This window comes from Coffea arabica, chromosome 1e, assembly GCF_036785885.1.
Source record: "Coffea arabica cultivar ET-39 chromosome 1e, Coffea Arabica ET-39 HiFi, whole genome shotgun sequence".
NCBI lineage: Eukaryota > Viridiplantae > Streptophyta > Magnoliopsida > Gentianales > Rubiaceae > Coffea > Coffea arabica.
In genome coordinates, this window is record NC_092311.1 from 12,975,911 (window position 1) to 12,992,251 (window position 16,341).

General features: G+C 34.3%; 1 protein-coding gene across 2 annotated transcripts; it reads right to left on the reverse strand.

The window, feature by feature from the left end:
• Positions 1-543: 543 nt before the first annotated feature.
• On the reverse strand, positions 544-3,648 carry LOC113700991 (IRK-interacting protein). Of its 2 annotated transcripts, XM_072053537.1 has the most exons (3): positions 3,371-3,646; positions 3,102-3,264; positions 544-2,275 (listed from the first exon to the last, which is right to left on the reverse strand). In XM_072053537.1, the coding sequence occupies exons 2-3, from the start codon at positions 3,201-3,203 to the stop codon at positions 731-733; spliced, it is 1,647 nt and encodes a 548-aa protein (XP_071909638.1). In that variant the 5' UTR covers positions 3,204-3,264; positions 3,371-3,646; the 3' UTR covers positions 544-730. The 2 variants fall into 2 exon arrangements, with proteins under 2 accessions (XP_071909638.1, XP_027077225.1); XM_027221424.2 differs by having other exon boundaries at positions 3,102-3,648.
• Between the last annotated feature and the right edge of the window lie 12,693 nt (positions 3,649-16,341).

The window sequence follows — 16,341 nt, forward strand, 5'->3', positions numbered from 1 at the left end:
ATCAACTAGGACATTAAGTGATCTATCACCTGAATGTTTGTATTCTGGATTTACTTGAGAAGTTCTAGAAATCATGCATTCGGCATCTGTCGACTTTTCAATCATCCCCAAAATTTTCTGGTAATCCCGAGTACAAACTTGGTCTAGGCGAAACACTCTCTTGGGGTAGGCCATCTACCGGAGACAAAGTTCGAGTTTGTCGAGAAGATAAAACTGGATAAAAATACTCTGATGAGCCATTTGAGACACCAATGTTTGCTGCAGCAGTGTATGAAGGACTGAAATCACTCTATCATGGACTTGTACCAATGGACGTTGCCAACTATGGACAGCAAAAGGAGCTTGGAGCATAAAACGCAGAAATCAACACGAGGATCCTCACATTTTTTACCAAAAAATTTGCAGCAAAACTGCTACCGCCTACCGGTTGATAATTATCTATGACTTAAAACATTTGAAGCTACTAATACTTCGCAGCATTGTTTGTTAATTATCAAAACTATAGTACTTAAAAGACCATATGGTCTCAAACATCATGGCACATTGAAGTAGAAAATACTTTATTACAAGGCTATTTTTACTCTGGCAACCAGTACCAATCTAATACAGCTAAGATAATGGATTGGCCACTTCATGGGTACAAACAATCAACTTAAGGAGTTACAAGTCAGATTGCCTCCAAGAAATTTAACTTCTAGACACTACAATGAAACTAAAACGCAAAAATGAATTACTTGACTACAGATTTATACCGACAAAGAACCTTACATCTTAGTACTTTATCATGCACGTAAAAACCAGGCATTACCACAATCTTAACCCTACTAGGACCTTGAGTTTTTTGCCTGTCCATGAAAATATCTTCCATGTAATGGGGATCAAAAGTTCTGTTCTCTTCAACTCTTAGTATCCCAACTGGAGGATTAAAAGAAAATGCGAGTAAATGGAGCAACCAGATGCATTTAGCAGTAACAAAAAAGGCCTGGAGGAGCTGTTCAGGCCACGGTCTTTTCCAATTCAGGGTTGTGATAATCAAACTCATTTTCTGATCACAAAACTTACTGAAGTCTTCACTGTAGTATTTAGTCCCCTTCCTTAACACTTCATTCCAACTTAGATTCCTTAAGGCAACAAATGATGAGAACTGTGAGTGGCGTTCCTGCTGAGGGTCTAAAAGTTTTGGTGAGCCATTCTTCTGAAAAACACAGTTCTCAAAGTCCTGATAGAGTGATTGGTTTATGATGGCTTCTACATGGTATAAGATCGCCTTAGAGAATTTCGAGTTCAATGACAGCTTGTATGGTAGAAGGAGAAAGTTCAGATTTTCCCTTAGATTGTTGTCAGCCTCATCAATCTGGCCTAAAAGAATTTTGCAGAATTGCTTTACAGATAACCTTGCTTCTGATACCATCTGCAAAAAACCTTCAACCATTGCTTCCTCACTAACAGGCATCAAGTTTTCTCCATTGCCAGCAATGGACTTCCCTTGTTTTGAAAAATTTCCAAGCTTATCAATAACCTGAGAACTTTTAGTTTGCGCTGCCTGCCTTAATGCCTTCTTCAGTTCTTCGCAATATGTCTCTAAGTGCTCCAATTTCTGTCTAAGATCTCCCATTGAAGATTTCATCTCTGCTACTTCTGACAAGGCTGTATCTCTTCTCTCATTTGCTTCCAAAAGCTCTTTTCTTAATGTCTCAACGGATACCATCCCCAAGTCTTTAACGATTTGGGAAACTTCCTCGGGCTCTGTTCGATTTGGTGAATTTCCATTTTTGTTCTTCTTCTTTAGCCTAGGGAACAACCTTGACAAGTTCAGTACTCGATTTTTCGGTTGTGAATTAACAGAAGAGTGTGATTCTGTCAATGGGACAACAAGATTAGAATTCTTCAAGCTCTTTGCTGATAAATCTGTCTCGGTATTAATTACTGCAGGCCTGCATTTGTTGCAGGAAGATGACACTGATCTGAATTCACCTAAACTGTTCCTCCTAGATTTGCAGAAATCAGTGCCAGGAGATGTCCTGAGCAATGCATTGTTGTTAGTTGTACTTGAACCTGTGACAGATCGTTGATCATCAGCTGGACACACATGTGTCTCCAAATTTAACAAATCATTTGGAAATCCCTTCATTGAAGATGCGTTTGCCTTTGTATAATTGGATAGATTGGACTCATCTTCATCTCCCCCTAGTCCATACTCATCCCAACTATCAGCATAACTTCGACTATCGAGCCTAAGTTGTTGATACCCTGGGAGTGGTTCCTCTTCATAGCTCTATTAAAAATTAAACATGATCAATAGAAACAATAACTTCTTCTCATCTATCAAGAAACTAACATTATCTCTGATCATCAAAAATTAGACATGCATGGTCACTGAAGTCTCAAATCTGCTGATGATAAATAAAATACAACTCCAAGTTTATTAATCACTATTAGCACATTTATAAAGCAAGTTGAATTAGTTGCACAGTTAGAGCATAGGGGTACCTTGCAGTTGAAATTCACTACAAATTATCTGAACTTTAGAGAAAAAACACGCTATTTTCATCAAAGTTAACGAAATTAATTGACAGTATACTTGAATAAGATGTTAGACTTTCAGAAGCTTCCAATTCAAGCAATATCCAAGACATGTATGGTAAACAAAACTAATCGCATCCCCTTTTTTATTTATTGAAGCGCAAACTTCGATGCTAGACTTCATGGTTGCACCGGAAAGAGAAAATAAACAAATTTTCTTATCCTCGGTAAAGTATAAAGAAAAGGTGCTAAAATGTAATGTTGCAGTAAATACACCAAAACCAAGACAAAAAAGAAAAAAAAAAGCATTTTGCCAAACCCCATTAAAGAACTCCCAACAAATCAAACACAAAAACAAATGAACCAAGAGCATTCACTACATGAAATAAATGTAGCTAGTATATGATTGTCTAATATTCTTCTTATTTAATACTCCCTCCATTCCTTATTGAAAGTGGACAATATTTCAGAAAAAAATAGGAATGAAAGAAATGCATTCAATTTGGAATCAACTTAGAAACGCAAGACAGACAAAAGAACCAGAGATCAGATATAGAAGAAGAGAGATGGATACTCACAGGTGTAAAAACAGGGTAATCCTGGGCTGAGAAATGAGAAGCATAGAGAGAACCTGGGGAAGCAGAGGAGAACTTGAGATTGGTAGGGCTACTACCCTGCATCAGAGCAGCATGAAGAGCTCTGAGCTCCACAGCTTTAGCTACAGCTGCTTGAATCTCATGCCTATTAACAACTTCATTGTTGTTGTTAATATCTTGAATTGCAGAAGTTGCAGCCATCAACAGAGGAAAAAGAACAGAGTATGGTAGTAGAACATCAACAAAATTACCTGTGCTATGTATTTGCTTTTCTCTATTGTCAAGAAAGAAGAAAGAAAGTAAGATGAAGTTGTGAATATCCAATGGTTGGTTTTGGTTCTGCAGAGTGGTACTCGATTAAATCATATCGTATCCAGTGAAGGATTCTGCAGAACCAGAAAAATATGTGTCTTTGTGTGTGTGTGTCTGTGTGAGAGAGAAAGACTTGGGAGAGATGAAATCCAATGAGTATTTGTCTTTGTTCTCAAAAGGATTAATGGAATGAGTGCATGTGAAGGGAGGCAGGACTTCTCGTAATTTTTACCCAGATACAGGGAGAGGAAAGTTTATGAAATTACCAGAAAAGACATGAAATCCTAGAGTAGAAAATTGAAGTTGCGTATTGGAAACTTCTTTTTGCTGGTTATAGATGCACATTGATACAAATTAGTGGTTTTGTTTTTGGCGATTTTATTGTTGTTCTCCTTTTTATGTCATTGGATTTGTGTGATTGGTTTAATGATGTAGTACTAATCTTTAGTGGGCTTAGTTCATGTCAATAATCATATTAAAATTTTGATTGAGAAATTATGGGCCACTTTTTGCCCAATTCGTCTGGATAAGCTAGGAATGCCTTCAATTAGGAAAATTAGGCTTGTGTAATAGTTTGATTTCTTATCTAATTAATAAAAGAACTACTTTAAAAAAAAAAAAAAAAAAAAAATGGGCCACTTTTTGCAAAGTTGGCAATAAAGAATGGTTAGGCAAAAGTTTCAAGTACAATGAAAAGATTGTTAATATTTTGGGTTTCATTTTTCTCTCTTTTCAAACAAACAAAGAATGTCATAAATTACTGTCCATCAAGATTAATTTAATGGGTGGTTTCTTTGATTGCTATTAATGATGTTGAAGAGTCAAATATGACCTTGTCTTTCATGAAGTTGATTATTTGATCTTCACGTTCTCATCAATAATGCTCCCAAATCACATTATGGTTAATCAAGAGCGTCAAAATTTATAAGGTTCAAAAATAAATGTGAATTTCTCATACTTTCAAAACCACATGTAGGCAATCTAGTATGGATAGCAACTTTTTGTCCTGGCAAAAAAGCAAACCACCACGAATTGATGGGCGAATGAAGGATAATTTCGTCAATTCAATTTAATCTGTCCAAAGTGGAGTTGTCCTTGAGAAGGTGCGGTGGGGGACAGAAAGATCCAATTCCTTCCATACACTCGTGGTCTTCTCTTTTCTCTCGATAGTGCATCCTGTGATATAAAAGATGACATTTGTGGGGACCAACGACACTATACTCAATTACGGAAATGACCATAAAATCGCACATTCACGATGAGAAACTTTTAACTTTTTTATGTTTTTCTTCGTTAGGAATTCCAAGGGTGAGTTTTGTTCATCTTTATGTTTCTGTTTTGATCTAAAGTTTTCTTGCATTTGATTATCAGATTGAGATTTTTTAAATCTATCGCATCAAATCTCACAATAATATTTGAATCTAAATTAGTTCATTCGCAAACCTGGACGAAAGCATATGATATGGTTGGAAGTTTATACAAATAATCATACGACTATAAATATTTTATCTTTTAAGTATTTTCGAGTTTCATAATGTAATATTCTCTCAACTTAGTTTCATTTTTTAATTCTGTTTGGATTTGCGTATAGTTCATGCAATTTTTACTATTAGTGCAGATTTAATAAATAATGATGCTCTTATCCAAAAAAATTATAGGAAATGTTAGATTTTATTTGTATTGACTTTTTCTTTTGAATTTTTTTTAGGTAAAAATATTAATAGTTCCCTAACATTTCCTTGTGGGATTAGAAGACACTATATAAATAATTAGCTAGGTAGAATACAAAAGAATCTTTTGGATGGGGCAACGATTTAGAGTATCAAAAGAAATTGTGGCAATGAATATATGGGGTCTCTCTGTCAATTATGTAGAGGTCAAAATGGAATTCCAGCTAGGATTAGGGAATGTTTAATATTAACGTCTGATGCCTACCATAACCACTTTGTTAGGAAGAATCATTATTATGTTTAACTGATATCAACTTTCTCAATCAACCACCCTCCAAAAGCCAGCGAGATTGTCAACCTCCACATGCAAAAAGTGTTAAACTCTATCGCAAATTTAAAACAAAATTGATTAAATTAAAAAAGTATTGAACACTTGCACCCAACCCCAAACTGACCTATTAATCATGTTTGATTAACAAATTGACTGCGTAGATAACGAGGATAAATGGGATTATGGCGGATAACATGTTAACAATTGAGTGATAAAGCATTAAAGCTTGACAAAGATCCCACAAAATTAAGTGCTACCTTTTCTAGAAAATGTATGATTATTATGAGTGTTTTAATTTCTTAAGAAGTCCTGCATATTCAAATGGAAGGCTATCAAAACCTGCTACTGTATAGTCCGTATTTGGTGTTGGAATATGTTCTGAGCTTCAGTGACAAATGTTATTAATTTTCCAAATATATAGTATCGGTTGTTCTTTAGATTTGGGTCTGTTTAACATATAGATCAGGTGTTAGATTTTTAAAAAGATAAGATTAATTTAGCAAAATATATATCTGCAAGTAATGATAATAATTGTTAGTGCGTATATGTGTGTGTCTAGGTTTAGTAGAATTTAGATATGTTAACGAGTATCGATTCGTTAAGAAAATCCAACAAATAAATAGAAACTCTTTCTCACACACACGCCCCCACACACACACACGAAAACATCCTTCATTTATAATCCATCATATTTCCATGTCAACATTACCCTCATTCCTTTGTGCAAACAAATGATGTGTGTGTGTGTGTGCATTTTTTTTTTAAATATGGAAATAGCAGTCAAGTATAGTGCTTAATTAATATATGGATATTTAGGTGGGCGATAGGAACATAGACAAGGAGAAATTTTTGTAGTATGAGCTTTGGGTTTGACGTAAGAGTTGATGATTCTGCCGGATTAGCACATTGATGTTATATTTAAGAACCATTCTTTCATTTTTCCCTTATGAGACAAAATTCAATTATAAGAAAATATTTCCACTTTTATATTCAAATTATTGTTTTCATCAAAAGTAGGTACTTTTTTTTTTTTTATAATAAAACATATTTCATTAAAGGATTACTGGAAATTGTCCAGCACAATTGAGATACATTGCTGCCCTGATGGCAGGTAAACATGCACTAAAATTATAGATCTGTAATTTAACAAATACATAAGATTTGAGAAATTAAGGACATATCTAAAAAGTACCATAAATTTGAAAAACATTTCATCATAGAAAAAGTCACTGCAGCTCTCTTTGTGCATGCTGTAATCATCAGATCTGCTAATCAACAGTTGTAAGGTTCAATAAAGATGGTGAGATCTGCCGAGATTGATCCAAATTTGAAATATTCCCTCAGATCTGCTATCCAACTAGTTCAAGTTCAAAACTAAAAGTGAGATCTGATGAAAAGACTGAAGAAATTGTAGATCTAACATATAGATCTAAAAAAACTCCAAGATCTGAAAAAGTAAAGGACAAAACTAAATAAAACTCTCACTAAGATAGTTTAGGAGAGACTAAAACTCTCAATAGGACACCCTAGGAGAGAAGAAAACTCTCACTAGGATAACTTAGGAGAGACTTTATTGAATGGAAGGAAGAGCAAAGGACAAAGGAAGAGGAAGGGAGACCTTGGCTTAAGGCCAAAATCTCCCTCCTATGGAGGAGGAAGGGTAGAGGAGGAAATCTAGAGAGAAGGAAGAGAATCCCTCTGCTAATAAGATATTTTAAATCTAAAAAATAGGTACTTAATTATTATGTAAAAGTAAAACAACTTGACTTCTACTGACGAATACCTTTCTAATTTCCCCATTCCACAAGCCAAAGGTGATAGCACTTTTGCATTTTATACTCAATAACTTTTAAAGGAAATCAGATTTGATACTTACTGAGTCAATTAGAGATGTTCAATTGAACTCCTCTGCTTGAAAGCTTTTTCAACTAAAAAAAGGGGCTTGTCTAACCAGTGACTTAAGGATAATTTTAACGTGTTATTGTTTTGTGAATGTGTCTAACTACAAGCGTAACAATTAATATATATATATATATCAATTTTCTATAACTAACAATATATATGTTATTACAGGTGAATGAATGACAACTAAGTTAAATTTGAATTTGAAATCTAAATTTTGTAAATGTATCATAAATCTAATCATAATAATATATATATTATCAGTGTATATAAAATATTATTTTACATGTTAAACCCATACTTTTGGGCCACTAAGTAGAACATCCTTTTATCATATCGTCAAGCACAAATGATGAAAAGAACTAAAAGCGTAATACAAGTATACAACATACAAAAAGTACTATGACATTTTAGAGTACCCGTAAAAGGTTCCCATGTACAACGGTTTCAGGATGTAAAACAAGATTCCTCCGGTAATGCATTAGGCAATTAGCATTCAAATCTTACCAAAAAAAGATAGAACAAATGAAAAAATTGAACTTTTTGGCAAACACATCTTGACCTTTTCTTACGCACGAAATGGAAATCTACCTAAAGTTTTTGGTATCGTAGACAATAATATCAACTCAAGAAATTTTGAACTGCCTCGAAGAACCTTTCTCAAAGTGAATCAAATTAACAATGAAAACAAGCATGAAACGGACATATCCTCATGGAACCAATCGGCTGGTTTACAAATCAAACTACAGCATTGGCCGGCAATTTAGCTCTACATTTCAATCACGAAAACCTAGTATATAGAGGAATTCCAGCCTACTAAATTTTTTATTTTATGTATATTTTGTCTAAATCTACACCCTACATCCTAACCACACCTCTAATACAATGATGCTTGTATCATTAGTGTTGATAATGAAACTATGCTTTAATGGTTACAAGTTGGAGTTGCAGTATAAATCTAGCTTAGTATTAGTCCCAATTCTTGAGGGTTATCTTTCCCACTAAGGTTGTTGTACTCCTCTTGTTGCCCAAAAAAAATGAAAATGTATTTTTTTTATGCATCATCAAAGTGTGTCAAACTGCCGCATATATTCAATAATTGGAATCGTGATCAATTATATACCATTGGTTTAATAGTCTAGAGATATGGAAGCAATTATTTGTACCTAAAAAAGAGTCCAAATTTTTCTTGAACTTTTAATTGCAAAATTGGGTGAAGTAAAATACCAAACCTTTTAAAAGTTTCATCCAGTTCAATATAAACTTTTTGTTTGGTCTAACGAGTGTCAAATCCTCGTTAAAATATATTTCAGGTGTCATATTTTTAAAAATATAAGATTAATTAGAGAAAATAAATAAAATATAAGAGACGATAATAATTGTTAATATGTATATATGCATATTAAATTATGTATCAACAACTATCGAATGAGCACTCATTAAAAAAATTCTTTTGTCTTTCAGTCACCCGACCTCCCGAGCTTATAAAAATGCTCCTGTTACCTAATCCATTGAACTTCTTAAAAAGTCTTCAACCGGGTTATTCTGTCAATTCCTCCCGCTAAGTTGGATGATAAACTTCACGTGAGATGCACTCCTATTTTCCAAAAAGATTTACTTCTTTTCCTATAAAAATCCTCCCCAATCAGCTAACTCTTCTATCTCCTTATAATGGAGCAGAACTAATTGTCTCCTAAATTTCCAGATTTTGCAGGAAGATTTATGTCTTTTCCTAGAGTTTCTTGGTTAATTATATTTGGGGTGTAGTTGGAAGAAACTCTGGAAACTTTGAAGGTAAATAATCCTGTTCCACTGTTAGCTTTAAGAAGAATAACCAATTGAGAAAGAGCTAAATCTGCTTTCGTTGGACTCTAATCAACACAAACTAATCATACTTGTAATTACAAGATATCATTGCAGATATCCGGTAGAAAGTAAAGTAAAATTATTTTTCCACCTTCACTTGCTTTGTACAATATGTTTCTGAATTAAAAAATCCATAATTAAATATGGAAATGAAGATTTTCTTCCTTCTTTTTTCTTTTTTGAAAGGAAGGTGGAAGGAGTTGTAAGAGAAAATAAAACCCTTTATCTTTTCCCCTTTTATTGCACAATGCATACTATAATAATCAACTTCATATTGCACGATATCCTAATGTACATTTTTTTTAAAAAACCTAATAATTTAGTAAAAGATTCATATAATTTAGTGGGAGAATTGTAATTTTAATCCCCAATGTTTAGCCTATGTTCTAAATTGCTCCCTAATATTTTGGCTGAAACAAATTTAGTCCTCAAAATTTTCGACATTAGGCATATTTGAGACATTTGATGGAAATTCAATAATGACTAACAGTCAGAATCAAATTACCATTTGTCAATAGTTTTGACCTTGCATTTTTGGTTCTTAATGTTTGGAATCATTTATTTGCTTAAATTTTAAATAGTAATGTTAAGGATTTTACAATAAAATGGCATGCAAATTGCAATTAAATTGAGTTTAATATGTAACAAGAATTATAATTAAAATTCTTTTCTCTTTTTATTTTATTTATTCATACTACTAATTTCTCATATACTTCTTTTCTTTTGCATAATGGATCTCAAGTTTAGTATAATGTATCTAATTATTGTTTTGTACTATTAATAATTAATTGATGATGAGTTGTATCATTTTTCCACTTTTAGAAATAAGTAAATAGATTAACTAAGTATAAATGCTGCAAAGAGTGGTTTTATGGTTCACTCGACGTTGTCTCGGGGCAGGAGAGCTATAATCCAGTGTATTACGGGTTTCTCGCAAAAGGAGTTCCCGGTACGCTACCTTGGTTGTCCGCTATTTGTAGGGAGGCAGAAGAAGGCTTTCTTTCAAGACTTGAGCAATGTGGTGTACTCCAAGATCAGCTCTTGGAAGAATCGACTGTTGTCTCCAGGAGGTAAGATTGTTCTTATCAAACATGTGTTGTCCTCGATCCCTCTTCACTTATTGGCTACGGTTCATCCCCCGAAGTCGACGTTGGTCGCACTTGAGAGGCTCTTTGCTAACTTCCTTTGGGGATCCGTTGAGGGTATAGCCAAACACCATTAGATTCGCTAGAGGGACCCTTGCGCTGCTAAGGAGGAGGGTGGGGTGGGTTTTCGGTCCTTGTCCGATGTGGTTAGGGCTTTCTCTGTGAAGTTGTGGTGGAGGCTTCGACAGAAGTTGTCTCTATGGGCTATTTTCATGATGGTGAAGTATGTCGCTCATGCTCACCCAGGTATGGTAGGTGGCTCAGTGGGGGCTTCATCCACGTGGCGTAGGATGCTTCAGGTGCGAGAGGGGATTGAACGGCACATCACTTTTGTTATTCGATCGGGGAGCTCACATTTCTGGTTCAATAACTGGCTAGGTTCTGGGCCGCTGTCCTCGTGGTTGGGAAGTGTTTCGGATCACAAGATCTCCGACTTCTTGTTTGATGGCAGATGGAACTACCAACTACTGGCGGAGTGGGGTGCCTGCCGACATAGTAGCCGAGATCGCCCGGTTTGCCCTCCCGCGGATTGAGGAGGGTGAGGAGGACGGTATGGTCTGGGCACCCTCACAGTTTGGGGCTTTCACGATGCGCACGGCTTTCGAGTTGGTGCGTAGTCATATGCCGCGGTCTTTTATCTTCTTTCGGGTATGGCATCCGATTATTCAGCTTAAAATTTCTTTCTTTATGCTTCGATTACTGCGAGATCAGTTGCCGCTGGACTCTACGATATATAAATTTGGCATCTCAGGTCCCTCAAAGTGCTTCTGTTGTACTGAGGCTAGTGTTGAGACACTAGACAATCTATTTTGTGGGGGTGAGGTAGCCGGTGCGGTATGGCAATTTTTTGGCGCTCTTGTGGGGGTTTTGTATCTGGGTGCCTCGATACGGGGGTACATGGCTAGTTGGTGGTTTAGATCGGGTGCGAATGAGTTCCTACAATTTGTTCATCTGGTTATCCCTTCCTTGATCTACTGGAATATTTGGAAGGCTAGGAACAAAGCGCGGTTCGAAGGGATCGCTTACGCTCCACATGCTATCTGTGGTTTTATTTTCGACGATGTACGGAATATTTTCAATCTGAAGTACCCAGGACATGGCAAGTATTCTACGATTCCCTCCCGACATGGCAAGTATTCTACGATTCCCTCGGCTCTTGTCGCGGTCAGGAGTCTTTCAGATTAGTGAAGTGGTTGAGGCGGATAATGGGGGAGCTTAAACTCAACACGGATGGATGTTCCAGGGGCAATCCGGGACGGGCAGGAGGTGGTGGTGTGTGAGGGTAAGTTCCTGCTCGCTTTTTCCACATATGTTGGGAGCTGTACTAGCATCCAGGTTGAGGCAAGGGCTCTTCTCTTTGGGGTTAACTTGTGCATCTCTCGTGGCTATGTGAGAGGACACATGGAGGTGGACTCTCTGGTACTCGTTCAGATAGTGCAGCAAACAATTCGTTGCCCGTGGAGTATTGATATGGAAGTCCGGTCCCTCCTTCAGCTGTTGCCCCATGTCGCTAGCATCACTCATTGCTTTCGAGAGGGTAATCAAGTGGCTGATAGCTTATCTAATATTGGCTGTGACGAAGCCTGTGACAGAACCTATCATCATCTTTCGGAGCTCCCTACTCAAGCCCGAGAGGCATTTAGGTTGGACAGGCTTGGCCTCTCTTCCCTTCGAAAATGCTAGGTCCATCCTAGTTTTAATACATGTATTGTCCTCTTGGGAGGTAAGGTCTATGCCCCCCTCCGGCTCTGTCTATCCGCTTAAAGGAATAAAATTTGACCTTTGTTTGTTAAAAAAAAATTGATTAACTAAGTATCCCTTTAATATATTAGGTATATATATATATATATATTGCAACCAAATTAAGTTGATCATTTTTTTTGCATTTTAATAAGTTATTAACTGAGTTTGAAATGAAATCATTATTTTGTAAAATTATTTGAATTATTCAATAGTTATCGACATACACAAATATTAAAAAAATGCTTTATAACTTTAGTATTGGAATGTTCAATTTTAATAGGTAATAAAGACCAAAAAACAATTTTTTTAAAAAATTCCTAAAAGCTATAGTTACATGTTTTACCTATAACAATTTGAGGTGTATGTGCACTAGTAATAATGGTAATTAATTTTTATATTACCACTAGAATTCTCCTTTTTTATTTTATATATTATCCATGTATTGTCAATGATATTGTGCTGAGAAAAAGTGTTTTCATGAAATTTGATAGGGATTTATGATACATTCGTCATAGCTATAATTCAATTCACATTTCATTTCATCTTAAAACCCCTAACTTGAAACTTAAGGGATCATATTGATTGAAACTTCAAACATTCAAGGTCTAAAAATATGAAGTTAAAATATTTTGACTAACGTCAATTTGATTTTGCCTATTATTTGTTGTGGTTTTCTATTAACTGTCCAAAATTTGCCTAAAATCAGAAACTTTAGCCACCAAATTTGTTTTGGGTGAAGCATTAGGGACGAGTTTAGCATACATGTCAAATAGTGGGGACTAAAACTACAATTCTCCCTAATTCAGACATTGAAGATAGTTGAAAGTCTCGAAATTTACTTATGTAATTAAGACAATAAGACTTTGAAATCAAATTTCCAAGTATTTGCAATGCCTATCAAAAGAACACTTACTTTAATTCTAAAATTAAAATAATCCAAGAACTCCTTATTTTTTTCATCATGAAGGCCAAGTCCATTCTAGACCTTCCATTGAATATCTTTTGGCTAAATGCAACAATGTGGTCTGAGTTCTCTCTTTTGTCCTACACAGAATCACACAAGACTTGTGAAAACTACAAAAGAAACCTCCAAATATAATAGCAACAAAACACACTCGCAAAAACTTGTGTGATGTTTTCTTTCGAAAGAATCAAAACACATTACAATCACACACGTTGCTGCTTCTAAAGGAAAAGTATAGATATTAGTTTTTATATCCTGTTATGGTACACTCAAGTAAAGCTTTCTGGTGCAATACTTGGCAGTTGGCACTCGTCCTCTTGCTATTGTCCCATCCTGTGAAACGTAGATTCCAATTAATTTCGTGATTATTAAAATTCTAGATTTCTCAAAAGATATTTTTAGCGTTATTTTCTTTTGCTTTATGAGATATATAACAATGGTAAAAAGAACGTGCTATAATTACAAATGCAATGCCTTTTATTCTTTCAAGCACGCAAATTTTTCTCTGTTAATTTTTTTTAATGTCATCATTTCCTATTTCACTAATATATTTGAATTATGTATTATTCCTATTGGTAAGTTATAAGCAACGGATGATTATGTATATGTTATTTCATAGAACAGAAATCTGAGAAGGAGTCACTATGACTTTTAAGCAAGGTGGAATACTTGTTTAATTATGATTGAGTGCTTTAGTGCTTTTGACATCTGTTGCATTTACATGATATAAATCTATTTCTTGGCAGCAACCTCTTGTTTGAATCTGAAAGTCTTTTTGTCATACTATGAAAAATGCCGTATTGAAACAAGTAGACAATACAACATTGTAGCAGAAATTTGTAGGACGACCAAGCAATATGGTTGTTCTTATACATCAGCTGATTATGCTACAAAGAAAACAACTGAACACTTCTTTTGTCTTCCATGCATAATTTGGATTGCTACCTGGTTATTCTTCCATGCACAATTCGACATTTGCTTCCTTGAAAGAATTCAACTTTTATTCTGTGTTTTTAAGCAAAATTTCTATAGAATGCACTTCTTTTTACCCTTGACAGTATGAGCATGCAACTTGGGCATGCATTTTTGGCTAGAAATTTGGTCGGAAGTCAGTTCTCAGACCAAATTGGTATATTTTTCATATGGCAAGAATCATTTTGTATTACTTTATATGCGACGGACTGAAAAAGAATTTTTTCAATATATTGAAAAGAACCAAGGTTGAAATTAGTCTTACAGTTAGAAATTGTAATTTCGTATTGTGTTAGTGTTTGTTCAATCACATATATGTGTTAGACACCGAAATCTCTCGTCAAAAAAGGAAAAATTAATAAAGAAATATAATGCCATACATTGGGACAGAGCTTTCAAGGGGCAAAGATGAGCTGAGTTGAGCCTGTTCAATCCAAATAAAGTTTTGAGTGCGATTCAAGTACTGGTTGAGCTTTACCGAGTGAGGTTAGTTTAAGCCGGGAGCATAATTTTATGAGGTCTAATAATATTAACATACACGTTTGGAAAAAAAAAAATATTAACATGCAGGATTATAGAATTGAACGGATAAAATATTCAGATAATATACACATATATATATAGGGAGATAAGAAAATATATAACTGCAGCAATTTTATTAATATCTCAAGCAAAGGAAGGAAGAACGTCACACCATAGTAAAGATCCAACAACTTTTCTGAAAATTCTCTTAGACTCTCTTAGACAAATAATCTAGAAATTTGCATATTTATAATCCACAAGACTATAAAAAAAAAAGAAATTACCACACAAATAATTACCTAAAAAAGCCAATTTCTAAATGATAAAAGTACTAAAATTTGACCCCAAAAAACTACTAAATAATTTAATGAAAACTTCTATACTTGGTTCATTGTACTAACATTGCCGCTTTTAAGTCAAACTTATCATTGTGGAGATGTCCAGTATTGACTTAAATATGAATTGCTATTGATAATGTCATTGTATAGATGACATGCAACTTTATCGTGTTGTCTATCATCATTTTTTTCTATAAAAAATGATAATGGACAAACATTATGCTTTGTAAATAATTAATCACCAAAGTCATCATATTTGCTCATGGAAGAGTCACCAACAAAAGTGGTCAAAAAAGGTGGAGGGATGGGTTAGGTGATTCTAAGGGATAGAATATAACCCCGAGAGATCTTGGATTCAAATCGTCTCACTTATACTATAAAAAAAAAAAGAAAAATAAGTGGTCAAAAAAACAAAATCTAATTGTCTTTTTTGCTAAAATTTTCACTGCCAAATAATTCAAAAGGCCCATTAGTACAACTATTAAAATCTCTCATACAACTACTCAAGTTTCTTCCATCAAAAAAATTTTCAATTCTAAAAAAATCCACGTTAATTAAATTAAATGTTTCATCACCTTGAACAGAATCCAAACCAACAAAAATTTCAACAAAAATTTCTTTTGCTTCTCTTACCAAATCGAAATTCTCTTTGTCCTTTACCAGATTAAAACATCTTTTTCTTGAATAAATTCATCACTCCCAAATTCTAGAAACAGGGTATGCATATAAAAAATGTCAACTGAATCAAAATCTTCAAAACATTCATGCCATTAGCAAATAAATCTTTCTCAAAATTTACTACCCATCCGCAAAAACCAAATTTTAGTTTAAATGCATATTTCAACTCAATATTTTGCAAAACATAATAAATATTCTTCCAAAATCTTCAAGGTATTAGCACAATGGACAAATGTTCTGAAAATAACATAGTCATTGTTTTACATATTACTTGAAAAAATACGGAGTTTTCTTCTTTCGAACTCTTTTTGGAAACAAACTTGTGATAACACCACCAAAAAAAACTGTCTAAATTGCACTGTTGAAAATAGTTCTTCACTTTTAAAAGCCAATTAATAAATGTGTGTGTGTGTGTGTGTGTGTGTGTTTCGATTTGTGTTTATGGGAATTAATGTATTAAATTGGTCACATTTGAAAAATATATGAACTCTCGCACTATTCAATATTCTAATTCCTGAACAAAATTTTCCTCTCCCTTTTGTCAAATTTTCTGGCCTTCCTAGCTGATAAACCAACCAAATGTTTCAATTTGATAACCTGCAACAATCAACAATTCTAATGGATTCTTCTATGATATTTGTCTTTAACACCCAATCTTTTTTTTTATAATATAAATATTTTATTTATTTTAAGAAAATTTTGGCAGAGTTTTCCCTTATAAATAGACGAAACTCCCTGCCAACAAACCCAAATTCAAGGAAAATATCACATGGCACATG